Below are 27,993 nucleotides of genomic sequence, written 5' to 3' on the forward strand. Positions count from 1 at the left end.
CAGCTCTACACCCAGGCCTGCCATCCTGGGAAGAGTCTGCTGAGGTTTTTGGGGTCCATGGCTTGTTGAATGAGCAGGTTGACCTGCCCTCCCACGCTGAGCACCGTGCCTTCCTCCACCCCCTTCAGCTTCTCCTGCAGCCGTAGCAGCACCCGCTCGGCCACCTTGTTAAAACTCTGACTGTCGCTGCAAGAGAACAAGCATTAAAGCTTAACGTGACTAAGAAATATAAATGTGACAGACACCCACCATGAGATTAAATAGATTAGATAAGATGTATAATATAGATAGAAAGATAAATAAAGGTGTTTGTCTTCTGCTGTGCAAGACATTAGATTTAGTCAGGAATTGGTTTAGGGAGTGCTTGTTTTGCTTTGCACTCTATTGGTGCAATTATCTCAATTTTAATGCTCAATTTTTAATCATTCAAAATCAGGACGATGCTTGAAATATGAGGAAATTCCTACTAAACTTCATGGTATACATTTCAGCACCCATTTCCTTTTTGAGGGCGCTAGTTCATGTTTTTACTAGCACAACGTAGCTCTCGAGCTTCCACCTCATCTACATCAATCATGATGTAAAATACATCACTCCCTGTGAGAAGTGCGGAATAACACACAACTATACCGAGAAACGGAGAGAGTCATGTGGGGCTGATATGATTAATCAGCATTTGATATTTAAAAGTTACACACTACCGATTTAACGACCAGTGGGAAGCGAAAATCACGCAAAAACAAAAAAAGATGCACAAACGCTAAACATCCTCTATGCGGATCACCTGGATTTACGGTGGTTGTCTATGTCATCTCCCCCCATCGTGGAGCTCAGTGTTGCGTTGAGCTCCTGTTGCTCGTCGTGCTGAAGGTAGAACGCCTTCAGAGGGTTCATGGTCCAGTCAAACAGAGGGTCATACAGCAGCACCTGTTTCGAAAAATGAAGCAGCACAAACAAATAAAGGGTTTATGAAAACACACAATGGCAACAGCTAATGAATGTTTCTGCCTGTATATTTGTTGTGAGTTTGTACCTCAACAATAGTCACCAGAGCTTCCTGAGAGCTCCTCATCACCTCCATGGTCTTCTCACAACATCTGAGCAAGGAAAACAGGTGAAGTTAAGCCGCTAAAGAAATGCTAACGCTTTCTACATTCTGATGTCACTCTGTCGTTCACGAATCAATGGGTTTAGATATGTTGTCATTTTTAATTACCCTTTATACAGCAGTGTATAGTTAGAGTTCAGTTACAGTGTCATTGAAAGCAACACAAACAAAAAATGTATAAAGACCTGTCCTGAAAAAAGATGATAAAAATCTAAAATAGTGGCTGACTCAAAGGTATCAGGAGTGATTGTAAGTATGTACATTAGCAGTTAATTTACCTTTAATCTTGATTACTAAGTACTAAATGAAATTAAACCACTAAAACACAATCACAAACTCCTCCTCACCTCCTGAAAACTCCCTCCACTCCAGTGATGCCCATCCCGTCCACAATGTCCCTGGAGAGTCTGAAGGGAACAGTTTCTGGTGTGGGGAGGATCTTCCCCTGCTCAAAGGCCACACCTGAAAGGTAAAAGCATGAAAAGGCATCTTTAGATCTTTAGAAAATGAAGATGTAAAGAATAAATATATAGCTAATATGATCATTAACTGCTGAAAAGATGAAGTGATGTAAAATAGATCTCCTACAAAGACTCATGTTGACAAAACAAGAAATAGATAAAATATACCTAAATCAATGTGAACCAGTTCAGCACTCCGCTCATCGACCAGGATGTTCTGGACGTGTCTGTCACCCAGACCCAGAATGTACCCAACTGTGGACACAAAAAGACGAAAGTATAATTCATGATTTCAATCCACCTCATGAAAAACCCTAACAAATGTGCCTAGAAATTTTAAATTTGGGTAAATACCCTGTTAAACAATTCACTGTTAATTTCTGACAGAGGGGAAAAAGGCCCCATCTTATGCTCAGCACAAACCACAGTGCAAGTGGCTGCCACCTACGCCACCAGGTGAACTCATACCTATAGAGGAGGTTGCCACACTGTGTGTGTAAGCCAGACGTTTCTCCATCCACACCGCTGGATCCAGGAATCGCTCCATGCAGAAATACCTGAAGACCGGCCTGAAGTTCTTGCACACTTCAGTGTAGAACTGGAGCTTGACATCATACCCAAGATTGTGAGCCTCCTACACGTCATGACAGAAGGTTAAGGTTTTTAAATTTGCTATCAATCATGTATAGTTTTTTTTTTTTTTAATTTCCTATTATTACTTTCATCTGAATTTCTAATAATAAATGTGCGGTTGTGCAGGCAACTGTAGTTCATTAATGACTAATTCCACAGTAGCACAGCCAAATGCCTGAGCAATACCATCATCTTCTTGCGGCAGGTTAAGGGGGCCCAGTCCTGGGGTCGGAAGCGTTTATGGGCTCCTTTATTGGAGTCCACCAGAAACTCCCCAATGGGAACGGTGCCTGAGCACCACTCCAGCACACCGCTACGCTGCGAGAATGGCACCACCTGATGATGACGCACAAGTGCAATTTAACAATATTGACATTGTACTGTTCATCTACTCTAGATTGTGTGTTCTCTTTGAATTAAAATTAAAGTTGTATAGGTGAGAGAATATTGTGTATAACCTTGTAGCGCCTGATGTTGAGCTTCCTCTTACGAGTGTCTGCGTTGCGTTGCAGCATCATGGAGCACATGCCAAAGACCTGTTGCATCACCGCGTCCTGCCGCAGGTCATCCTGACCCTATTTATGTGAGGATAACATACTTTTTTCTTAAAGAATATTGCATAGTTGATGGCAAACATAAACCAGCCCTTACTTGGCAGAGTATGCCAAATAAAAAAAAAATCTAAAAGCTGAAGCACCAAACAGGAAAGCAAAGAGCCTCTGCACAGCCATGCTCAGGTTTGAGTTGAGCCTCAAGTGTATTCTAAATGTTTTATGCAGGTTATTTCTTCTTTAAATCAATTCTAAATTATTTAATAAAACACTTTTTCATAAAACAGGTTTTATTGCACAGCATTTCCATCAATATTCTGGGCCTATAATGTTGTACCCAGTGTTTATAATGTATCTGGATTTTTGAGTTAAATGACACTTTTTCCCATTTTAAAGCATAAATGTAAACAAAACACGAAAAACACACTGAAACAGTGTTACTTCACAACGATGGTGGTGATGAAGTGGTGAATTATTAGCCTTCAAGTATTTCCACAAACACACGCGCACACTTCTGAGGAATGTCTTCATTATAAAGCTATTTGTACAACAACATACTGTGTGTTTGTCCTGGTACAAAGACGGGATTAATTATTGCCAACAGCTTAAGTGAAATGAAAAGAAGAAAGGTGTGAAGTGAATGGGTTCCTGTCAGCACTGGTCAGAGTTTAATCTTACATGACGGCAAGCTCACAAGTTGTTTTTTTTTTCTTTAGCCAAGAACACACACATACAGTATATTACAGAGAAGAAAATGTCTTTGCATGTCTGCAACACACACGCACTTCTAACACTAGACACAAACATATGCACACATGTACCTTAACCAGCTGTCTCCTGCTCTTGCCATCAGAGCCGACACAGTCAATGATTTTGGGGAGGTTGACTCCTCCGGCCAGGTGATACTGGGGCTTGAAGGATTTGATAGTCACCAGGTTGTCATAGCAACCAGTTGGATCCACCTATTTAACAAAATGGAAAAAAAATGATTGTTATGCTCAGAAAAAGACGGCTGGACACAAAACTGATAATATGTCGCTTAACAATTAATAAGGTTTCTCATTGGCTTTCACTTCAGGATAAGAACAGTCAACCCATTTTACTAATCTATTATTTCACTATTTTACTTATGTTTTCACCATGATTTTATGTTTTATACCTTGTTGCTGTGCCTAACTCTCTAAAGAACTTTGGTCAACCCTGGTCGTTTTTAAATGTGCTCTCGAAATAAATTTGACTTGACTTATTGACTTAACATCAATATAAGGTTCACCAGTCAAATAAGATGCTGAGAGCAAATCAAATTAAATAAACCTTCTTTCACTTGTAAAAACAACAACTGCTCATCTTCTTTTGCTCTCACTGAAACAACACCTTGTCACACTTTTCCCAACAAAGATTAATGTGGATAATGAAAGATGATGTGCTCCATAATTTTAACCTTTATCTCCATTGTGGGGATGACAACTTCATCCAAGTCTTTGATCTGCATGATGGGCTGATCAGCAGGGATGGGAATAGCTTCTATAGGCACACAAGGGGAAAAAAAACAATTACCTCAGTATTTCTTTGTCTAAGCATACATTATTATCCTTAACAAAATAATTGTGTTATTATCCAGCATCCCCCTGCCTGCAAAGACCATGCTCTGCTTACTTACTCTTCTCGGTCTTGTGTTTACTGGCATCCATGTAAGCCAGGGTGATGTAGGCATCACACAGACGCTCGATCCATCGAATCATCTGACCTTTCTTTTTTCTGATCACACTGATGATCTTTTTGGCCACGTCCGAACGCTCCTGCTCCAGAAAAAAACGATTATTTTAACAGGGTGACGAAATAATAAAATGATGGCGTCTTAATCGTTTAAGATGTTCATGGAAGAGGTGAACTTATACCAATATAATATGTATACTATGTAAATATCTAAAAAAAAAGTAGGATTTAATAAAAGACCCACCAAATCAAACTGTGATTGCTGCCTTGGAGTGCTCCTTGATGCACGGGTCTTGCCGAATTTCTCGTCTTTATTGGCGTTCACCAGAGCAAAGATGATGAAGAGCGTGTGGTGTGGGTGCTCCAGAGAAGCACGGCAGATCAGCTGTGAGGGCAGAAAATGTTGCAGGAAAAGTTAAATGATCAAATACATCATCAGGTAAATACATTTGGTACCAGACATTCAGTTAGATTTGTAGTTTTGTGTTGCATTACGTCATTGAGCACATCACTGAAGCCTGTATCCTCTGCAATACTAGTTATCTTGGTTCCCATGCGAGCAGCCAGCTGATACATGAGAGGCAGAAACTTGTAGGAAGGAATCTTCTTCACCCCTTTCTGAAACACAAAACAACACAACACAACAGGAGCTTACATTTAACCAAGTGGTGTTGATTCCCCATGAGTTTGTCTGTGTCTTTTCTCTCCACATGAAGACTACTGAGAGATTCAGGTATAGATAACCAACCTTCATCATGTCATTTACAGCTCTGACGTCAGCATTCTCCAACCAGAGTGAAGCCAGGCGGAATACCCAGGTGTCATGTTCCTCGCCCTGCTCCAGACACTGAATGTAGTTCTCCACCGCCTTACAGAGGAAGCGCTGTTTGTCCGATTGAAGGTTTGACATGGCCGTCTCATCCAACTCCGCCTCTTTCAGCACCTTTATTGTGTATCTGTGAAGTCATATCAATAGGTAAGGAGAGTGAAGGATCCAAAGTTATCCTAAATACATTTAGGAAATAATATTTAAGAGGGTTCATTCAGAGAAATTGAATATGCTCAGTGTTTAACTGTGTTGAAATAAAAACCGTTTGATTTTCACAGTCTTAGAATAAGCATTTCTATATGTACATTAAACAAGAGCCTTGCTGTATGGTTTGTTGCAATCTGTAGTCTCAACATTAGATGTCACTTAGGGCCCATCCACACGTAAATTGGTGGAGGTGAATAGTTTTTTTTTTTTTCAGACAGAAACAGCATTTTGGGAGACCTGAAATTTTTGTGTAGCGTCTTCATCTCTGCTTTTGGTGTAGCGTTACAGCACCACTTACAGGCCTGGCATATGTACTACAACATTCTTAGTCGTTTGGGGGCTTTTGGGGGCTGTGTAGATGGAGACATTTTCTGAAACGATGCAGTGTGTACAGGATCTTTTTTTTTAAAAAAACAAAAAAACATTTATAATATACATTGATATATATATCAATGTAAATACCCCTTCATTTTCGTGTGGATAGGACCTTATTCTTACACACTGGACCTTTAAAACCAAATCAGTAAACATAAACAGCATTCAAACCTGTTTGGGGTCACATTACGTTCCCTAATCAAGTCCACCTCCTCTTTGGCCTTCTCCAGCAGGGCCTGCTTGTTCTCAAACTCAGACGAGTTCATGTATTTCTCTATGCTCTGGTACTGAGCATCAGAAAAGCGGGCCAGAGAGAGGAAAGCCTCAGTCCGCTGACTCTGCAGCCTGGAGTCCTGCACTCCTGATTCCCCCTCAATCATGTCCACTGCCTGAGGGCACAACACAGGAGAGGCATTTAACATACAGCGGTTTCAGCAGCTTTGGCTTCTAAAGGAAAATTAAGCCAAATTAAAAAAACCAGAGTAAGCATTAACATGATCACACCACAAGAAACATCACTTTTACAGTATGATCCTAATCTGTAAGTTGTGTGTAAAGGCACATGCAAAAACACACATCCATGCAAACATGCACATGCATGTGCACACACACAACATGAATACTTTAATTACATCTACCATGGCCTCAGAAAATAAATTATAATACCTGCAGAAGTTACAGTTCATATTCTGTCTTTAGGCATAACTCTAATTTATCTGGATGTATATTAATTATTTATGTGTGTGTTTGTGTGAGAGTGCAGGTGGCAACACACTGCCAGGCTGATGCATAATGAATCCCTCTTTTCTCAGTGGTAAGCTTTAAATAAGCACATGATTATCTGTATGAAAATGGTCACTTTGAGCCGTATCCCCGAGCAGACTGGTCTACGGAAATAAAATTTGTCTGAGCCAGGTTATTAACGTCCTCTTACCCTTTGCAGATACTTCTCCACTATGACTCCAGGACTTTCCAAGCAGGTCTCAGCGAGCCAGTTACCACACAACCTGAGGCACTCAGTGTAAACTGGAGCCAGAGCAGGATTAAAATCCACCTAACAAATATATCACAAAACAAAGAGAGTAATGCAGAGATGCATTCTGGATAATACTGTACATAGATGACGGAAAAGGTTTAATTTAATAGCATAGCAAGTGTGGCATCCCATTATTACAATAGACAGTACATTCTGACCTTTTCCTCCAAGTGGTTTATCATCTGTCTCAGCAGGCCGAGAGCCAGACCCTGCTCTCCCTTTGCCCAGAACACCTGGGCTTCCTGGATTTGCCACGATGACACAGGTGAGGACATCCAGGAACCTCTGCCATCATGCTGTTTCATCTGGTAAACTGCCTGCTCTGCCCTCTGTACAGGAGTCACAGCACTGTGAGGAGTTTGTAGAGGACCAGGAAACTAACTAATAGCCTAAAATCTGTTGATCAAGCCATGTTTACAGGGATACAGACAATCATAATAAAAGAAAAAAATGCTTCATGTAAACATGCCAATCTAATACATATTTATATATATTTGGGTGCAGGAGTAGTATGAACTGCTGAGCCTGTAGCTTCATTACGAATAACATTATTTGAGGAACACGATATGTAGGTACATTAAAATAATAATTAAAAATAATTAACTAAAAATTGAAGTCACAGATGTGAGAGGAGGGAAAATAAATTGATGGATTTTATGTCCCTCTCAACAAGGAAGTAGTCATTTCTAATCGGAATGTATAATCAGATTTAAGAAAATCTGTACATGTAAACATAGCTACTGGGATGCTACCTGTGTATTGCCAGCCTTGTGAGCCAGCTGGCAGAGCTCCATGAGGTGGTCAGTGAGCACAGAGCTGAGGTACTGGCTGCTCTCGAGGTCTTCCACTCTGGACATCAGAGTTTGCTGGGCCACAGACCGGGAGGCCAGAATGGGCTCCACCAAAGCAAAGTCACTGTCAGCTAGTAGCTGGGAGTGCTGTCGCCACTGGCTGCAAACATCCCTCAGTTTCACATCAGAGAAGGGTCTAACAAATAAAATAAATCAAACATAAGTATTTGATTAGGTCTCATGAACCGCTTAGAGTCTTACTTGTGTTATAGACTGTGCTGTTGTCTTCACCTGGAGAAGAGCTGTTTAACGCTCTCCAGCTCCCCGATGATCTGCAGGTTCCTGAGAGACGGGTACAGTGAGGACACAGCCTCCAGACTGCCTCTGCACAACTCCTCCACCTCTGCAGCCCTGTAGAAGCACACAGGAACATAGGTGACTGGTTGACTTTTTGCCAGTAGAGAAATTAATTAGGAACATTCATGAATATGTACATGTTTGACAAACCTGGTCTGTTTTAGCATTTCATCAAATATGGAGAACTCTTTATCTCTCAGTGCTTGTAGGGAACAAAACACTGATTCATGAAAGCCGGGTTTTGATGTCTCATTCCTGGTGAAACAATATTTGAAGAAAAACAAAGCAATAAGTGAGAGACAGTCACGGTGTTTGACTCTCAGGTGTGTGATTATGTCCCCTCCTCTCACCTCTCCGACAGCTCACAGTCCCACTGGGTGTTTCTCCATGCGGCCTGAAAGCGCAGCTCTCTCAGTTCAGGCCCCCACTCCACACCCTCACTCTCCAGACCTCTCATGTAAGTGGCAAGGATGCTGCTCAGGCCAAAGTTCTGCAGGCCCTGTTGGTTCAGAAGGCAGAGGATTTGTACATTTGTCTACATCCTATTGCTTAACAGGTGCAATTCAACTAAGCACGTCGTCTATTGCAGATTTAATTATCTTGCCTCCACGATTCCCACTTGTCGAGTGGCCTCAGGCAGAGAAGAGTAAAGGTCATAGGAGGTCAGGGCCTTCCCCCACATCTCCTCATGCTCATAGGTCCGTATCCTAAAATTTGAAAGGACAAAACACAGACTGAGATTTAAGGCAGCTTTAAAAAAAAAAACACAATTGAGCTGCAGCTTTAAATATCAGCTAGTCAATACCTGGTCAATGGAGTGGTCATCGTCTCCCCTCCACAGCCATACAAACTATCAGGCTCTCCAATGCTACGATACACCTCGATCAGGAGCTCCTACAAACATGTTGCAAATGAAATTGTGATTTAAAAAATGGAGTGATAGTTTTCCAACAGAAAATTTGAAAAACCAATTGTAGGATTATTTAATACAACTTAAGGATTTTTAGAAACATACAGTAATTGACATGAAGAACTGACCTGAAGACTGATCTTGGTGTCTCCCATACTTCTCTCTGTCAGGCTAGAGATGGTGAAGCTCTGGCTGTGATCTTCAAAGTTGATCTTATACGTCGCTCTGGACTTTGTTCTGCAGTTTTGCAAAAAAAACACAAGAACATTTAATTTGGGATACTAAATAACTAAATCTGTCATGTGTTTATGTTTTAATGCAACACATAACTAAACAATTAATAGAAAACAAATGTATGGAAAAATGGGTTTACTCTTTGCAGACCTGCAGTTTTCCTCCATGTTAGCTTTGATTTTGTCAACGTAGATCTCAGTGTATAGCAGAGCAGTGAAGTGAGCTGCACAGGACTGAGCAGCTTTGGCCACCTCCAGGTAGTTCAGCTCCAACCAGAAGTTTGAGTTGCATACTGTGCCATAGGATTTACTGCAAAACATGCACACACGTTTTTCAAAGATACTATCAATCCTGCATGTGGGTTAACATGCATCTACAGTGGTAAAAACACAGAAGTGTAAAGTATAATACTATTGATTGATTATAATAACATCACAAACCTATCAGAGCTCAGTGGTCTCTGCTGATGTCTTAAATAGTCAATAACTGCCAGCATGGTACGCAGAGATGTCTTGTCATATAAGCCCTGGCTGGCTGTGTCAGACTCTGTCAAGATTAATACATGTTTATCACAAACACCCACAAAATGACACACTATAAGCTGTTGATGAAGGTTTAAGTGTAGCTAAAGATCAGATAGTGAACATGTCAGAACAATCATGGAGAATATTGCTATTAAAAAAGGAATAAAGAGGCTAAAAATCCATAGTCCTTAACTCACCTGTGTTAGAGTTGAGAGGTGTGGCAGAGCGACTGGAGGCCTGGGCACTTCTGGAGCAGAAACTGAAAAAGTCCTGTATGTGGGATGAGAGCAACTTCCTCCATGAACCGTCAGAGTCTTCCAGGAGGATGGAGTGAATGATAAGTGGCAGCAACCTCTGACAGCAGTCCACTTTAACCTGGAGACAGACAGAGGATGTTATGAGTCCTGGGCCCACAAATGGGTCAGGGGAGATTGTTTTGAGAGTTTCCAAATAAACTTGCTGAATCATGTCCATTCTGTAAATTCTATGTGCTTACCAGACACAGCGGTCGTGACAGGAGCAGAGCCTCACTCTTGACTCCTCCACTGTCCAGCAGTGCGGTGCAAAGAGCCTTCAGCCAGTTCTTGTGCCCGCCGGCCTGAGGAATCCAAAACTCCTGACTCTCCAGCTTGTCCCTGGCCTCCGAACTCTCTTGATCACTCACAGCAGTTACCTAATAACAGTAATTGCACACGGAAATGCATTTATGTGAATTTGATGCTTAAACCTGTTCAATCCTATTTGTTAAACGGCACAGATGCAACCAAATCGACTAACCTTGCTCTTTGGCTTCCTGAAGGGATTAAGGTAGGCCAACATGGGGTCCCTATTGTCTTTGTATTGCTCCCAGACTTCAACTCCAGACTGAGTTGCGAGGATGTTCTTCACACACTGCACTGCTGCCTTCCTCACTTCAATACTGAGCCACAATAACAAAGCAGAAGACCGTACATTTCAGTGCAGAATTATCAGTACAGACCACCAATTCTGCCTTTGTTACAGACAACAAAATACAAATTATTGTGGTCAAGCATTCACTGTACCGCTGCTGAGTGAGAGCGTCGTTCATGCAGTTGAGAATGATGTAAACGCATTGTGACTCTGTGGAAGTGAAAAGAGACACTGCCTTCTCATAGAGAGGGTCTCTGCCATGGAGCAGGGCGATGGTGGACAAATCGACAGGACCCAGTTCTCCCAGACAGCTCCCTGCTGCCTCTGCAGGGAAATATTTGAATTTGTAAACCTTCTAAAAATTGTTTGCATCGATTTGCAATGTATTGCTATTGCTGTCAAATAAACGTAAATAAATAAATTGCTATTCTTTACTATTGTTTTCTTGTATACTGTTCTCTTTCAAACCTCCCTCGGTATCTCACTATGGGAAACGCCCTCTGGCGTGACCGATCATGGAAGCTCCAATGACACCACGTCTGTCATATGACAGACCAATCATCTCGAGATGCACGGGCCAGCTCGCCCCCCTTATAAGCGCACCTGTGTGCTGTACCCGCCATTCTCGCTTTCTTCCACGTGAAGATCACCGAGCTCCTCAGCTTTCCTGTTTTCGGAATATTCATTTAACTGCTCTTCAGACGCGCCGTAAAGGTAGTCACCGAGCGTGAATATTTTATATTCAGGATTGCTCATCGTTTTTTATTATCGCTGTTTTCGTTGCGAAAGCCGTGTGTATTACTGCAACGTTAGCCGTCAGGGTTTAACTTGTGGTGTTTCTGCAACTGACCGTCGAGGTTAGTCATCATGACTACCGCTTCCTCTAAGGGGACAACAGCTAGCGGCAAGGTGAAGGACGTCGAGTCCCGCCAGTGCCCGGCCTCTTGCGGTTTTACAATTTCAGGGAGAGATCCACATCCTCTCTGTATTGCTTGCATGGGAGTCCAGCATGCGCAAGCATCACTCGCGGACTCCGAATGCTGCCAGCACTGCAGCGACATGCCAGCAAGGATCCTACAGCGGCGCCTCAGAGTTTCAGCCGCTTCTAAAGCCGACCCCTGTCTCTCCGATACTGCGGTTAAGCTGAAGCCGGCTAAAGCTAGCGCAAGCTGGGATAACCTCCCGGTGGAGGACTTCCCACCGCTGTTCGACCAGCTCCTCGACTCGGAAGACGAGTACGGAGGAGAGTGTGTGGAGGAGGATGATAATCTGGACCTTCTTAACGAAGAGAACGAGGATGATGACGAGGACGCCATCCTCCCTCCAGCCCAGACATCCCGCCCCGCCAGCTCCGTCAGCGGGGAAATCCAACACACCCCTGCGCCTTCGGAGATCGACCTGCATGAGGTGTGTAAGCGGGCAGCATCCCGGCTGGGTATCGACTGGCCCGCGTCACCGGATGACAAGGGTGAGGAAAGGGACCTTTATGACGGGAAAATTCTGCCTTCTCGCCGTACACCGACGAATCAGGTCATGCCTGCCGTTCCAGCATGCATGAGGGAGATGAAGCGGTTTTGGGATAAACCTTTCCGCCACAGAGTTCCCGTTAAGGGTTACTCTGGCCTGGAGGTCGTTAACAACGAGGAGTGGGGTCTTGGGGACCCCCCAGCAGTGGAGCAGGCGGTGGCATCCCACCTCCACCCTAACCATCGCTCCGCGCTCTCCGCGGCGGGCCCCGCCCTCCCGGGCAAGACGGAGCGCTTCGCCGCCTCCATGTACCAGAAAGTGTACAAGTCAGCAGCCCAGTCAGTGAAAAACTTAAACGTTGTCACTCTGCTGATGGCCTATCAGGCTGAGCTTTTTCAGGAGATGGGTCTCCTCCTGGACAAGGGCTCACCAAGCCCGAAGATTTGGGAGGAGATATGTGTCGTGACAGATCTCACTCTCCGGGTTTCCAGAGGTGCTGTCCAAGGCAGCGGCCGCGTCATGGGGCTTGCGGTGGCAGGAGAGAGAGCACTTTGGCTAAACCTCTCCAGCCTGCCGGATCAGGACAAACAGGTTATTATTGACGCTCCTTTCGACCCGTCCAGGGCTAAGGGCTTGTTTGGTGAGGCTGTTACGGCCATGCAACAAACCAGTGACCTAAGGAAGAAGCAGGGAGAAGCCTTCGATCTCTGCCTTCCACGCAAGGTCACTCCTCGCCCCGCACCGCCACCACGTCAGGGGTTTGCGGCTGCGGCGAGAGGACGCAGCAGCGGTTATAAGGAGCCCCAGCCGCGGTCATCTGAGCAGCCGGCGTCTCACCAACGCGGAGCTCAGCCCCAGAAACGCTGGCCCAGAAAGTCCTTTGCCGCTGTAGCTGCTGCTCCAGGCGCAGGGCCGAACCGCCCGTCCCACCCCCCGGACGTAAAGAAAAAGCGGTCGGCATAGGTGCTGTGGTGCGCGGGGACAGAAGCTCAGCAGTCAGCACTCATGGAGATCTCTGCTCTGAGCCCCCACGGAACAGATCGGTTGTTACCCTCTCCTCCCAAGAAACGGAGGACTGTTATGCTGGACCAATGTTCCGGTCAGCGCTGTGTAACGGCACCGTTTTGCCGTCCCGTTCACAGTCGAGACAGAAAAATCGCACTCGTTCCCCCAGTGCAGAGTTTGTATACCCCCCCTCAACACCCCTCGGGGAGAGTTCAGAGGGAAGTGGGAAAACGTGTAATGTTCACACAAAGCACTTCACATGGTTTTTTAATAAACACGCTGTTGCAACCAGGCTCATTCATAAAGCCGAGGGCAAAGCGAACACAAAACAAAAAAGAAAACCAAGAGGTGCAGGACAGTCTGTCGCCGACAGAGGGCGCAGCTGGTCCACTGTTAAGCTTCAGGCCCCCTGGTCCTCTCGCTGTCAACGCGGAAGTATGGCGCGCATGCGCAGTCAACCCCTGGGTGTTTACAACCGTTGTCAAGGGTTACAGGCTGCAATTTGCAATGAAGCCGCCTCGCTTCAACGGGGTGCTACCGACAGAAGCTACGGGGGAAGCCGCGGAGGCTTTAGAGAGAGAAATATCTTCTCTATTAAGCCGAGGGGCGATTCGAACAGTACCGGAGGGGGAGAGAAATCAGGGTTTTTATTCCCGTTATTTCCTCATCCCAAAGAAAGGAGGTTCATTACGTCCGATCCTAGATCTGCGTTGCCTCAATTTACACCTCCGGAAATACAAATTCAAAATGCTCACACACAATGTTCTGTTCCGATCCATCCGACCAGGCGACTGGTTCACTTCTGTGGATCTGCAGGACGCTTATTTTCATATAAGCATATATCCAGCACACAGGAAATATCTCAGGTTTGCTTTCAAAGGCGCAGCCTACGAGTATCAGACCCTGCCTTTCGGGCTCTCATTAGCCCCGAGGGTCTTCAGCAAATGTGTGGAAGCAGCCCTGAACCCGATGCGAGCGTCGGGCCTCAGAGTGTTTGCATATCTGGACGATTTTCTCCTTTGTGCTCCCAGCAGGGAGGAGGCGAAGAGAGATACGCAGAGACTGATAGCCAGGCTGCACAGCTTAGGCTTCAGTATAAACCACGCAAAGAGTGTTTTGTCTCCCACTCAGAATATCGAGTATTTGGGTCTCGAAATAAACTCTGTTTCGTTTCGGGTCTTTCTGTCTCGGGTTCGGGCGGAGAATTTTCGCCGTCACCTGGCTCTATTTCAACGGGGAAATTCAGTGTCTTTACGGGACTGTCTCCGGCTGTCAGGGCTGATGGCGTCGTCAATTTCTGTGGTTCCGCACGGGCTGCTGAAAATGAGGGATTTCCAGCGCTGGTTATCCTCCCTACATCTGGACGCACGACGTCACCTCAGACGTATGGTGAGGGTTTCCCCGGAATGCCTCCTGGCTCTCCGTTACTGGAGAGACCCAGGGATATTCACTACCGGCGTCCCACTGGGAGCCGTGGTGATGAGGAAGACAGTTACAACGGATGCCTCGTTAACGGGGTGGGGAGCGGTTTTCGAGGGCAGGTCAGTGAACGGGACCTGGCCCCCGACGCTTCACCAGGCGCATATAAACTACCTGGAGCTGTTGGCTGTTTTCCTGGCGCTCAAACATTTTCTGCCTCTCCTAGGAAGGTGTCATGTGTTGATCAGAGCAGACAACACGACAGCCGTGGCTTACATAAACAGGCAGGGAGGCACGCGCTCTGTGAGGTTACACAGGCTGGCTCAGAGTCTGATATTATGGAGCAGCGAGCACCTGCTATCGTTACGCGCGGCGCATGTGCCGGGTGTACTGAACAGCGGGGCGGATTTACTCTCCAGGGGGAATCCCCTGTACGGAGAGTGGAGACTGAACCCCGAGGTGCTTCACCGGGTGTGGGAGAGGTTCGGCCGAGCGTCCGTAGATCTCTTCGCATCGCACGAAAACGCACAGTGCCCTCTGTTCTTCTCGTTAAGAGACCGGAACGCACCGCTGGGTGCGGACGCACTGGCGCATCCGTGGCCAAACGGGCTGCTTTACGCGTTTCCCCCGCTCGGCCTCATCACTCCGATTCTGATCAGAGTGAGGGAACAGCAGCTATCACTAATCCTGATAGCTCCTTACTGGCCCAGCAGAGCGTGGATGGCGGACCTGATGCAGCTTGTCCACGGTCAGCCATGGCCGCTGCCGTTACGCGCGGACCTGGTGTCACAAGCGCGCGGGCAGATTTTTCATCCACATCCCGAAAGGCTGGCTCTCTGGGCTTGGCACGTGAGAGGGTGAATTTACACGAGTCTGGTCTCCCTTGTAGGGTGATTGAGACTATTCAATGCGCGAGGGCGCCATCCACGCGATCATTATATGATAATAAATGGAGCGTGTTTGAGCGGTGGTGTGAGGCTAAGGATATTATTCCGTTTCAGTGCTCTGTCCCGGATGTGTTATGCTTCTTGCAGGACTTAATCGACGGTGATAAAGCTTTTTCCACCATTAAGGTCTATTTGGCCGCTGTTTCAGCTTGTCATGTGGGTTTTGGAGGTGCGCCTATCGGGCAGCATCCTCTAATTAGGAGGTTTATGAAAGGTGCGCGTCGACTGCGGCCCGTGAATAAATCTCTGGTCCCGTCATGGGATTTACCCACGGTTCTGGAGGCGCTCTCAGGGTTCCCATTCGAGCCGTTACAATTTGCTGATTTAAAGGTACTTTCCCTTAAGACTATCCTGCTGCTGGCTTTGACCTCAGCTAGACGGATAAGTGAATTACATGCTTTGTCTGTGCACACCTCATGTCTGCAGTTCTCCGCGGATTATAGGAGGGTGATGCTGCATCCTAACCCGGCGTTTGTGCCTAAGGTTAGGGATTCTGCCTACAGCTGTTCCACACTTGAGCTGCTCGCTTTTCACCCACCGCCGTTTACAGGAGGAGATGAAGAGCGGCTCAATGCACTTTGTCCTGTGAGAGCTTTACGCATCTATGTGGACAGGACCAAGGAATTTAGGAAGAGCGACCAGCTTTTCGTGTCCTGGGCTCCTTCTCACAGGGGTAGGGCCCTGACGCGCCAGCGCCTGTCACACTGGGTTGTGGAGGCTATAATCTTGGCGTACGAGAGTCGTGGGTTGCAGCCCCCTGAGAGGCTTCGAGCCCACTCCACCAGAGGTATGGCCACCTCCTGGGCCCTGTTCAGGGGCGTATCAGTGAGGGATATTTGTGCCGCTGCCAGCTGGGCATCCCCACACACGTTCATTCGGTTTTACAGGCTGGATGTGACCAAGACTTCTCTGGCTCATTCAGTCCTGAGTGTGGGTTCGGGTTAATTGCGTGCTAGCCCCTGGGAGGGTTTAGGGTGTCGACCCACTGTGGGTCGCGGCTTTGTGGGCTTCGGAGCATGCAAATCCGGGAGTGGGCTATATCTCCCATAGTGAGATACCGAGGGAGGTTTGAAAGAGAACGTTGGGTTACTCACGTAACCCCGGTTCTCTGATAACCGAGTGAGGTATCTCACAACACTGCCCTACTTGCATAGGTGGGGTGGAAGAAATACGCTTGAGAATGGCGGGTACAGCACACAGGTGCGCTTATAAGGGGGGCGAGCTGGCCCGTGCTTCTCGAGATGATTGGTCTGTCATATGACAGACGTGGTGTCATTGGAGCTTCCATGATCGGTCACGCCAGAGGGCGTTTCCCATAGTGAGATACCTCACTCGGTTATCAGAGAACCGGGGTTACGTGAGTAACCCAACGTTATATACTTAACGTTGTACAACTTAATTCAGTATTTTTATACCATATCTATTGCTGATGCATAAAGTTAAGTAGACACCATGCACAAAGAATGTAATTACTAGTAAGTTTACATTTTTTACATTGTACATTACAAAAATAATAGCATATTAAATCTTGAATATCTGCTGTAGAAGTTGACTGATTACCCAGTATTTCGGCTCCACCAGGGTGGTTGGTTGCTAGCTTACAGAACTGCAGCAGACCTAGGACCAATTTAACCAGCACACTGTCACTGGGCTCATCTACAAGTGTAATAAAAACAGACAGCATTAAAGTCAGAGACACTCATTGGAACATGCCCAAAGCTCTTATGCAAATGTATTTTTTATCCTCCTCAAGCATGATACCGTGGCACTGTTTGAGCAGGTCTCTGATCTGTCCCTTCTTGTCATGCAGCTGTCTGGTCAGCTCCTTTAGTCCCTCCAGTCTGGTCAGAGGCAAAGAGTCACAAGACGTCACTGACAGGAAGTGCTCAATCTCCTGTCGAGAGGAAGCCAGAAAAAATGGGTCAGTGATGAAATGTAAGTTATTTTTCCTGATTTCCATTTAACTGTATCCCATATGTTAACATAATTTACATTGTGTATGTAGGTGTGTTTTCATCCACTGATGTCTAGAAATGATCAGGGGTTAGTTAACCAAGAGGCCACAAGGTTGGTGTAGCGGTAAGCGCTCTTGCCTTTGCAGCAAGAAGGGTTCTCCCGCTTCCTCCCACAGCCCAAAAACATGCAATATGGGGATTAGGTAAATTGGTCACTCTTAATTGACCGTAGGTGTCAGAGTGAGAGTGAATGGTTGTTCGTCTATGTTTGTGGCCCTGCGATGGACTGGTGAACTGTCCGCCTATCTCCTCGTGTCAGCTGAGATAGGCACAACACCCCCCACAACCCTTCACCGGAAGGGTACTGTATAGATATAGCGGTGGATGATGGATGGATGGATTAGATAAGCAGGAAGTGGTGCAAAATGTAGAGTTTTTTCGTTTTGAATAAGTGGTCACCACCGAAGAGGGATAACAAAGTGCAACTGGATAATCCTATACATTATTGTAGTAATATTTGTTTCTTGCACCAAGTCAAGGTCTGTTGTGGTTTCCTCATTAGTCCACAGATACCTCCTCATCCACTGTTTCCAGATCAGATGATTAATCAGTACACAATGACATAAAAGAAATGATACACTGAAGAATAGATAGACTGAAGAAAACTAGCATGTCATGTTTGTCTGTGTGTTACCTGTTGCAGTGTAAAGGTCCCAGTGTTATATTTCAGCCTGTGCTGAACAGACCGCAGTTCCCTGAATTCAGGGAGGTTGGGAAAAGTCTCCAACCTGCTGATGGCTAATTTTAGCTTCTGCTGGTTCTCTATCACAAGGAACTGCAACAGACCGAGCACCTAGAGGGCCAAGGAGAAGGAACAATTAAAATGTGTGTCTCATGAAGTGCTAAAATAAGATAAGAATTTCTCAGAAACAACAATAATAACAATAGTAACTGAATGCATGCGGTGCAGGCACCTAATAAAACACCTCTACCAATGACATGGTTTGTGTAAAAAAAGAAAAGAAAAATGGAGCAAGTTAAGTCTTGTTAAGGTGTTTGAAACAACTGCTGTCTATCATATTTGTAAGATTTTCTTTTTTAGGGTAAATTTAAAATGTCTCTAACATGATAACAGATCATCACAAAAACTTTCAGCCAAACTAAGCAGAAGAAGAAGATCAGCAGAGAATATCTTACTTTTGTGGCCTTTTGTGCATAATATATATATTTTAATGCACTGCATGTTGCTGAACAAAAACTGCGAGTCACTAACCTGCTGTGAGATGGCAGGTCGATTTGTCACCTGAGCCGTGAGAGTTCCAACAATGACCTGTAGGTGGCAGTCTAGAGCATCATCACAGAACTGCAGAGCAGCTTTACACACAGAAGTCAACAGGTCGCAGCACAGAGAGAGGCTTCGGGTAGAAACTTCATCACTCTGAACTGATCTGTTGGGGGAAGGCAAACAAACTGCTTGAGCTTTGTATCCAATGTGATAACGTGTGTGTGTGTCAACGTACAGTACCTGCTGTTGATTTGGTGTATGAGTGTGTAGATGATGTCTCTGAGGACGAAGGCCCAGGCTCCTCCCAGACCATCCTTCACTTCTTTCAGCAGCATGTTGACAAACAGGTGATACATGAGGAGGATGCGATGACGTTCATAGCCGTTAGTTGTCTCTGCTGCTCTTTCACACACTGCCAGCAGAATCCTTTGGATAGAGATCTACAAAAACAGAAACAATGATGACTACAGGCAACAATACAAACTGTAAAGATCATGAAAACAGAGAGAGAGAGAGACCTTACCGGAGTCTTTGACAGGATGGCGACAAGCGACTTGTGGTTGGCACTGTGGCACTTGCTCAAGTACTCCAGAGTAGCTCTAATGACATAGGAGCTGAAGTATGGCGGGTCTGGTACAGGGTCAAGTTCACTGAGGAATAAAGATAAAAATTGATGAATAAATGAGTAAAAGGATATTACTACATGCACCGAATCATAGTAAACCGAAATAATCATTACCCTATAAAGGGTTTCAGGTCTTCTCTGGCTCCTTCATCTCCACCTCTTTCATACAGTGTCATCAGGAGCTCCACCACTATGTCTGCCAGGTTAGTGTGGATGAGGTTGTCAATTTGCTGTGGAGGCATTTCAAAACAAAGATTCACTGCACACATAGTAAAGAAACCACTCCGGTGCAAAAGGCCTGTATGTGATTTGAGTTGATGTGAAAATCCCATTTTCTGTGTGCTGCAAGGGCACCTTTTTGAGTTGTATAGGTTTGTTATTTTTTTTCTCCCTCATATTGTCAAATTAGAGAAGCTGCACAAGATGAGAACTTCAAACCCAGATGTCCAGTACAATTCGACTGTATTAACCAACCTGTTTGCCAAGACAGTTGGAATCTTTCAGCAGGTCATACACTCGATGTGCTGTCTCTCTCTGCTGTGCAACCTGTAAGTCCTGGCCAGGGAGTGCAAAGTATGGCAGGATGTTGACCATGATTTTGGGGAAGCAGTTGGCCAGCAGCTCTTTCCAGTCCTTCTCCAGATACCTGCTGATGGACTTCACCTGCTCAAAGTCCTCCAGGAAGACCAAGCGAGGGATCAATACCTGGTAGGAAGAGCTGAAAAAAATATGCAAGAGTCATCATTCACTGGTTAGTCAATGTTGTCTGATATCATTTAAATTTAGACTTTAATTAACACAAGAGTTGTTTTCTAATTGCATTATAAAAATCTGAAACATGAACTGAAAGAAGAGCAGGTTACTTAGTTACAGAACAACATTACAGACTGGAGCTGTGACAATAAATGAAGGAAATCACAAGATTATTTCCTCACTCATAGAAATCTTTGATAGTGTCATGGTCTAGGAGCATGAAGGGGAAAGAGCCAAGAGTGTATCGATCATCAGATTGTCTCTGTGCGAGCCACTCTGCCACCAAGTAGTGAAAGTGTGAACTGACAAATGCTTTCACACTCTTGTAGCCCAGCGCTCTGGATACACTGCACAACATCTGTCAAGAGAAGGACAGGAACAGATCAACTGTCTATGGTCTACTTACAGGAAACCTATTGATGCACTCTGAGTTTTTAAAGAGATATCTACAGTATGATGAACAAATCAGAAAACAAAAGCTCCATGCCCTGAAACTATTACCTTTTTAATGAGCTGCTCCTCAATGTTGTTCTCCTTGTAGGACTGAAAGAGTGCAAACAGAGACTGTTTCTCACACACCGGGCTACAACACATCACCACAGACAAACTCTTCAACAGTGTGGCCTTGCGGTTGAACGCCTCGTCCGGCTGCTCCTCTGCAGAACTGCCTCTCTGTGTATGCACATCAGGACAAACATATCGCACAACAGGAGAGGTCAAACAGAGAATGTAGTTGAACAGAAAATTTACTTTTTGTGGTGATCGCACATAAACTCACAGGGAGTCTCATTCCCTCCTGAGCCTTCAGGTAAACATTTTCAAAAGCGGCCTGCTGGTGTTTCAATGGCAGCATCTTCCTTTTGTCAGGAAGCTCTGGTTTCACTTCCAGAAACAATCTGGATACGAAAGAGAATAATGTGGCAACAATCAGATCCATGATCCAGTTAATGACTTAAATACAGTTTCATTTTTTTTTTTTATTATATGTAGAAATAAAGGGATGGTTCAGTTTATTTTTAAGTGTGGATAGATGACTTACTTATGCATGGTCAGTGTGTGACAAAGAGTAGACAGCATTCAGTGCATGACATAAGGCCAGAATACATTTGACATGATAGTGTGGAAGCCCCATAGGAGAAGATCATTACCTATATTATAAATATTTTAGTAGATCGCCATGCTGTCAGAGAGCCCATTGAAAGTGTAACCCAAAGGTCTGACAGCATGTACAGCAAGTACTAATACATAGCGCAATTATAACATACAGTAAGGATACTATTCATTATTTCATCTGGGTCATTGTTTAATGAGGCCACAATACAGTTTCTCTACTATCCCCGTTCACATCATCATGTGTAAATCCCACCACTGCCAACTGTAAGTAACACACTAACCATGAATAAGTACCTCACTTAAAAATAATTGAACTATCCCTTTAGAATCACATCTACTGTATAATATCTGTCAGTCTATTTTACTCCATCCATTTACTATGATACATTGTTAGTGCTGTCGGCAAGTCGGCATACCTCCCCACTGACATGGCTACAAGCATGCGGACTTGGTGGTGGTTGTCGGCCAGGTGAGACGGAAGGATGTTGGACACTGGACGGTTCTCCTCTCTGTCAGATCCTCTGATACTAAGGACTGCCCACTCACAACACGGGTCTGCCTGTCAGAGGGGAGAGGTCTAGATAAGTGCTTACAGACAACTGAACCACAGAAAAGTACAGACAAAGAGAGACAAAATATTTCTTAAACACCTTTCTTTAGTGGATCAATGAGAAGCTATTAATATAATAATCAACCAGCAATGTCTAGACCAACATGCCACCAGCCACTACCCTCACAGGCATAAAGAAGATTTGAGAAGTGAGATGTAAAAAAAAAACCTATTATAATAAATTAAAGCCTAAAACAACAGAAAGAGAATTTCTATGTGAGCACTTACCTCCAGTAAAGAGACCAGACACTGCACTACAGCAGCTCGCACCATTGCTATGCATTTCCCTGTTTGGCTCAGGAAACTAATAAAATGAGAACCAAGAATCAGTGCATGATTAAAAAAAAAGTATACAATTGAGCTATAATAGATTTTCATGCAGCACCAGACTCAGATAAACCTGATGTGTACAAAATCCCAGCAGGTGAGACATGTTTCACACCTGATCTTCCTCTATCAACAACTGAAGGCTCCTTGAAGCATGAGGTTTCATTGTCATGATTGCAGACCAGTCCTGCACAAGTTCATAGTTAAAAAATATTCCACTAACCAGAATCCAGACAGCACTTGCAGCAGGGATCCCTGAACATGTCTCATCTCCTCAGGCAAGTGGTGGGTTTTCCCCAGACTCTTGATGGAGGGCAACAAACTCAGCAGCACAGCAGCACAGATCTCTTGATCCAGACGGTATAAGCCACACAGGTCTCTGGAAACAAAGTTAACCACTTTCAGTAAAACACATTCACAGCAACACAAACTACAGTTTATTTAAGTATTAAAGACTAGTAAAAAAAAAAAATTACGCTAGAGGACGGAGCAGTGAATCAAATTCCTCAGGGGAGAGCGAGTCCTGAGCAGGAAGCTTCTTGAGTAGAACAAAATACTGCGAGAGAACCAGATATTAACAATTAGTAGCTGAAGCATCACTGATGCCACTGCGACTCTCCACAAAAGCCGACACTCACCATGTTGAGATGCAGTGGTTTGCTGAAGTCAATCTGCTCCAGTAACAGCAGCAGCTTGCGTCGCACATCCTGGGGTTTGAAAAGAAGAGCATGGACGTGCTGGACAGAGCCGCACTCGCACAGGAAGTCCAAAATCGTGAGAAGAGCGAAGTCCTGCTGCACCAAATAATCCTCTGCTAGCAGGCACTTAGCTCCTGAGGGACAACAGAACCATGATTCATCTCCCCATGATCCACTGAACAATTCAGTCAACAAGTGGTCCCCTCTTACCTGGCCCACAGGAAGCATCTGTGTTGTCTCCCTTTTGTCTGTGGGTCCCATCACTGCTGCTGTGAGACTCTTCGCCATCCTCAAACAGATCAATATCGTCCCCTTGTTGAGTCCTGGTCATATCAAAGTCATCATCCGCGTGATCCTCTTCATCCAAAACAATTACTCTTTTAGACACACTACTTAGCTAAAGAGACAGGGAAGTATTAGGACTGAGTCAGTGAAATGGCTCTGCTCTTATATCTCTTATATAGGGCAGTATATCTGTCACTGACCAACAGTTTGGAGATCTCTGTGAGTTCACTGAGCAAACTGGCTGGCAGTATCATAGTGAACAGACTAGAGGAGATGGCACAAACATTATCCTGCAGAAAAAAAAGATACGATTTATCCTCTGAAAAAAACACAAGCCTATTTTTCAACTTTATTGTGAATTTTTACTTTACCTTGCTTTTCCTGCTGGCTGACTGCATGCACAGCCTCATAACAGACCTCAGTGCAGCCATGGTTCCCTCCTCTGTCATCTTCACTTTCACACTTGAAATAAACCCAGTTAAGTCCTGGGCCACAGCCTAGAGAGAAACAAACCACAAACTTTCAACATCAAAGAGTACTTTTTTTCAACTATTAGTTACATGCTATTTGTTTATGTAAACTGCTCAAGAACTACATATGAGTTTTATTTTTTATCAATAATTTACATTGTGCATTCAGTGTCACAATTTAAATCCGATGAAACTTGACACGGTAACAGCAACAACATAGATGCATAACAAACACAGTAAGAAATGATGGACAGAGAAAGACAAAAACAATGTACCTTTGCCTTTGTAAACAGTTGTGAGTGGCAGGCGTCTTCTTTAGTCAGAACCCCTGTGGAGACGTAACCTGCTAGAACTCCAGTCAGCAGACTCAAACAGCGCACCAGACAGTCTGGAGGTGTGGACAGAGACTGTGAAACGGCAGATGAGCACACACAGGAGTTTGTCAATGCGATGACTACACAGACACTTTAACACTCTGTATATAAGTTCCACTCACATCAGGGGAGTAGCAGTTGAGCAGGGTGTCAGCCACACAAAGCAGGGAGTGCTCCAACTTGTTTCTGAGACTGGGGACAGACGTGAACTGGCCATCAGCTGATGATGTCTTCAGTGACTCCTCTGTCCCTCCGATCTCTGAGGGCAGCGCATTAAAGCTGAACTGTAAGTACAGCCTCTCGATCTCTTCCAGATCGTCTTTGGCATCAAATGGTGACGATTGTTCTTGAAGAAAGGCACTTTGCAAAAGAAAACAAAATTATTTTTTCATTTCACAATTTCGAAGCAATATGTACAACAGTTATAACAATTAATAATGATGCTAAATGACATAAAGAGGGTTATTTCACCTCTCATCTCCTTCAGCACCCAGCAAAAGAATAAGGCCAGTTCTGGTGTCTTTCAGGGTCAGGGAGATCAGGATGTGTGATATTAGACTGTAGTGAAAGTCTCTGTAGACAAGAAAACATCATTTAACAGACCTTTATTTTTATACTTAAAGAGTAGGTTAAGGCCATTTTCAGACATGAACTCCAGAAGATGTCCATGGAGCTAAACATTGTCCGGCGTTTGCTCTTCACATCACTAACAAGATGGGAGATATTCTGGGAGTGACTTCAGTGCATGTCTGAAAGCAGCAGTAATCAGTAAACTGTGTGATTCATTTTTCTTGTGTCAAGGAAAAAGTGTAACCAGTATCAAGTTATTAACCCGAACCCAACAAGTGAGTAATAGGTCAGAATTTAGCAACGATAACATTGTCTACTGTCATAATCCTACAGCCTACATTCCTAAGTGGGAATGTAACGCACAAACAACCTGCAAATTATGGGGTGAGGTCGAGAGCTCTCTTCCATCTCATCGCTCTGATCACTCATCAGCAGCCAGTTTATGAGGGTCTCCTTCAGGTTTGGAGATCCAGATCCCTCTGTGATCCCTACATATTCCCAGCCTGACCTCAGGGTGAGACTTTTTGGGACTGGACATTTCAGCAGAGCTTGGCAGAGACACATAGCAGCACTTCTGTGGACAGAGAGAAAAAAAGAAAATGCTAATGCTAAAGGCATATACTAAGGTCTTGTTCAGAGTGGCAGAAAAGAAAATCAGATTCAACCCAAAAATCTGATTTGCCTGCAGTATGATATCCTTATTTATGATAAAGACACTTTTTAGTATTGGCAAAGACTATCTAACCTTGTAAAATGAGAGAAAAAAAAACTTACTGTGACACTTTGCAAGCTGATGCAGAGAAAAGCTTCCAGAACTCTCGGTCCATATTAATGAGTCCACCATGGACAATGGAGGCCATCAGTTCCAGGCTGAAGGTCTCCATCTGTGGTGAACTCACCCCTCGCAGTGCAAGGGCCCACACCCGACCCCACAGCCTTCCCAACTCAGCCCCGTGAACCTGGGCTCTCTCTGGGTAGCGGGTCTGGCACCGGGCCACTTCTTTTAGACAGCGCAACACATATGGTCCCCTTTCTCCTCTGCGCTGCTCAGCTAGGAGCTGGTACAATGCTGAGAGTAGTGGGACCAGCTCCTGGCTGGGTACCATAGAGGGGTACTTGGAGATGAGCACTGCAGTGATCTGCATCCTGAGAGGAGGAAAATAATGAGGATGGATTTTCATGACATGAAATCAGAGAAAAACATTTGTTTCTTTGTGTTTCATATTGTGATTTTATACCATGGTATGACATCAAAATCACTATGCTGAGGCTGCAGATGGTCACGGAGGATCTCCCAGCCCATTTCAATGCGACGACGCTTGCTGGCTGCTCCTTGGGTGGGACTGCCCATCTGCGTAGCTCTTACAGAGGCCTGGGTGACCTCCATAATGTGGGTGTCATTGTAATCGGTGAACAGCTACAATATCCAAGGAAAAGCAAGTAACTGGTAAGGAATTTAGTGACATAAAGCAGTGATTTATTTATGCACATGTAAGACTTGATACCTGATGACAGATGTCAGCTGTGAGCTCAATGAGATTGTCTTTTACAGCTATGTGTCTCATCCCAGTGACGTACTTCCCTCTGCTGCCTATGTGACTGATCTCTCTCACCAAAGCATCATACAGGTTGTACAGATGACTACGCCACTTTGTCCAATCCTCAGCATGGGCACCTAATATATGCGGTGGGGAAGAGCAACCGCTTTTTTGTCGTAAAGGCTGTCCAAATTTTGAATTCCCAAAGTTTGAGTGTATGAAATTCTATCTTATGATATTAATAACACCTTCAAAGATTGCTTGAAATAAAAAGAATGAAAGATCACTCAACCTGTGTCCTGTTTCTTGGCTCCTTTGGGATGATGAACACAAATCTGCAGGTTGAAGAATTTCACGATATCCTCTTTGAGAGCAGCACTGGGCCTCATGTCCACCCACACATACAGAATCGAAGGCAGAAGCTCCTCTCCCAGATGACACACCCTCGTCCGACAGTTCATAGCCGAAGATCTCAAGAATATGTTGAGAGCCGAAATGAGGTGCTCCAAAATAGTCAAGTGTTTCTCCTGCCTAACAGGATGATAGGATTAAAGGTGAAATGTCAAATAATGTTTACATTTGTGTTTTTTTTTTATTCTAACAACTGAACTTCATAGTGTTTCACTGGATTTGAGCGTAATTAGCAGATGTAGACTGTTGGGTAACAATTTCACCTGGCATTAAGCAGTGCTTTGGCGAAGAAGCTAAATAGAGTGTTGTTAAATCCATCAGTCTGCGTGCAGCATCCCTGGACCACCATGTGGATGACTCTGCTCAACAAAACACGGTTGATGGATTTGGATGACGAGTTAAACAAGCCACAGTACAGCTCCAAAAGGTCTGTAAATGAGAAAAATACACAGGGATTGATTGTTTATCAGCATGCAAGATTCTGAGACAGTATTATGTTAAAAGTTGGTGAAAACACAATTTATTAAGACATAGTTCAACACATTAAATTATAGATATTTAGACAAACTGACTGTGCCACTGCTGGGGAGTGATGTCACACCAGTATTTGCGGACAGAGAGGATGTCCTTCACTAGGAGGCTGCTATAATCTTCCCCATAAGCTGAACAGCAGTATGAACTTTGCAGCACCTCCATCACATGCTTCAGCAGCTCACTGCACTTAAGCCGGGGCCCACCTGCAAAGACAGAGAGACAGCATTCACGGTCATGCACACTGCTCAGATTCTGTTCCGTTTCATTTAAACTGTGGATGTAATGCTCAAACAACACCGGTCTTACGTTTGTTTGCATAGCGAATGAAGTATTTGATCAAACTGCACATTTCAGCCATCTTCTTCTTCCGTGTGGCCAGTGTTGTTGCTGTGACCGATTTGCTTGACTGCATGCTTTCTGTCTCCTTCTGGACATATCGCTGCAGAAATCTGACAGGAGAAAATCATTGTATGTAAAACTGATTAGAAAAGAATATTACATAATTAGTAAAGAGAAAATAAAAACAAGAAAAAAACAAAGGTGACGAAAAAAACACTGAAAAATGTTATATTTATTGTGTTACAGATAATTTATAAGCAAGGGCAGGAAACCTGAAAACAGCATCCCATGTGAGTTGCTTGGAGGATTTAGCTTTGGGTCCTGAGGAACGATCCAGTTCTTGCACAACCTCAGGAGTTCTAAGGAGTCTTCTGAAGCGTTCCGCCTCTTTCTGGAGGCATGAATGGTATGTGTTAGGTTGATTTCATATTCTGTTTGAAGGTTAAACTTGTTCTGTTGTGAGAATGATGCAACACATCATTGACTTGTGCATAAGCATGTGTGATTACCTTCCTCTCTGTTGCTTTGTCATTCTCAAGCCCTCTGCAGCAGACCAGGAGATCATGAAGAGCCAGACTCATAGTGCTCCACAGCGAACGACGGCTCAGCTCTCATCAGTTGCTGTTATGATTCAGATTTCAGAGC

General features: G+C 44.6%; 1 protein-coding gene across 1 annotated transcript; it reads right to left on the reverse strand.

The window, feature by feature from the left end:
- Positions 1–5: 5 nt before the first annotated feature.
- Positions 6–27,929, reverse strand: atm (ATM serine/threonine kinase; the record flags this gene model as incomplete). The annotated part of the gene is made up of 62 exons (XM_083886082.1): positions 6–186; positions 785–927; positions 1,034–1,097; positions 1,456–1,570; positions 1,738–1,824; positions 2,038–2,203; positions 2,389–2,538; positions 2,661–2,777; positions 3,575–3,715; positions 4,195–4,277; positions 4,414–4,552; positions 4,714–4,854; positions 4,965–5,087; positions 5,218–5,425; positions 6,052–6,269; positions 6,815–6,934; positions 7,075–7,245; positions 7,669–7,903; positions 7,999–8,118; positions 8,215–8,319; positions 8,415–8,563; positions 8,669–8,771; positions 8,870–8,958; positions 9,103–9,211; positions 9,359–9,517; positions 9,649–9,754; positions 9,930–10,107; positions 10,229–10,405; positions 10,510–10,651; positions 10,776–10,947; positions 17,022–17,117; positions 17,223–17,355; positions 18,111–18,269; positions 18,690–18,864; positions 18,942–19,141; positions 19,225–19,351; positions 19,441–19,556; positions 19,801–20,044; positions 20,262–20,437; positions 20,581–20,751; positions 20,858–20,975; positions 21,609–21,751; positions 22,031–22,106; positions 22,353–22,508; positions 22,606–22,685; positions 22,768–22,961; positions 23,038–23,224; positions 23,313–23,402; positions 23,484–23,609; positions 23,858–23,989; positions 24,079–24,316; positions 24,428–24,529; positions 24,897–25,100; positions 25,301–25,672; positions 25,765–25,943; positions 26,032–26,201; positions 26,357–26,595; positions 26,739–26,904; positions 27,048–27,212; positions 27,316–27,458; positions 27,621–27,739; positions 27,858–27,929. The coding sequence occupies 62 exons, from the start codon at positions 27,927–27,929 to the stop codon at positions 6–8; spliced, it is 9,279 nt and encodes a 3,092-aa protein (XP_083742208.1).
- Between the last annotated feature and the right edge of the window lie 64 nt (positions 27,930–27,993).

The sequence above is a fragment of the Microchirus variegatus genome, assembly GCF_963457635.1.
Source record: "Microchirus variegatus genome assembly, chromosome: 3".
NCBI lineage: Eukaryota > Metazoa > Chordata > Actinopteri > Pleuronectiformes > Soleidae > Microchirus > Microchirus variegatus.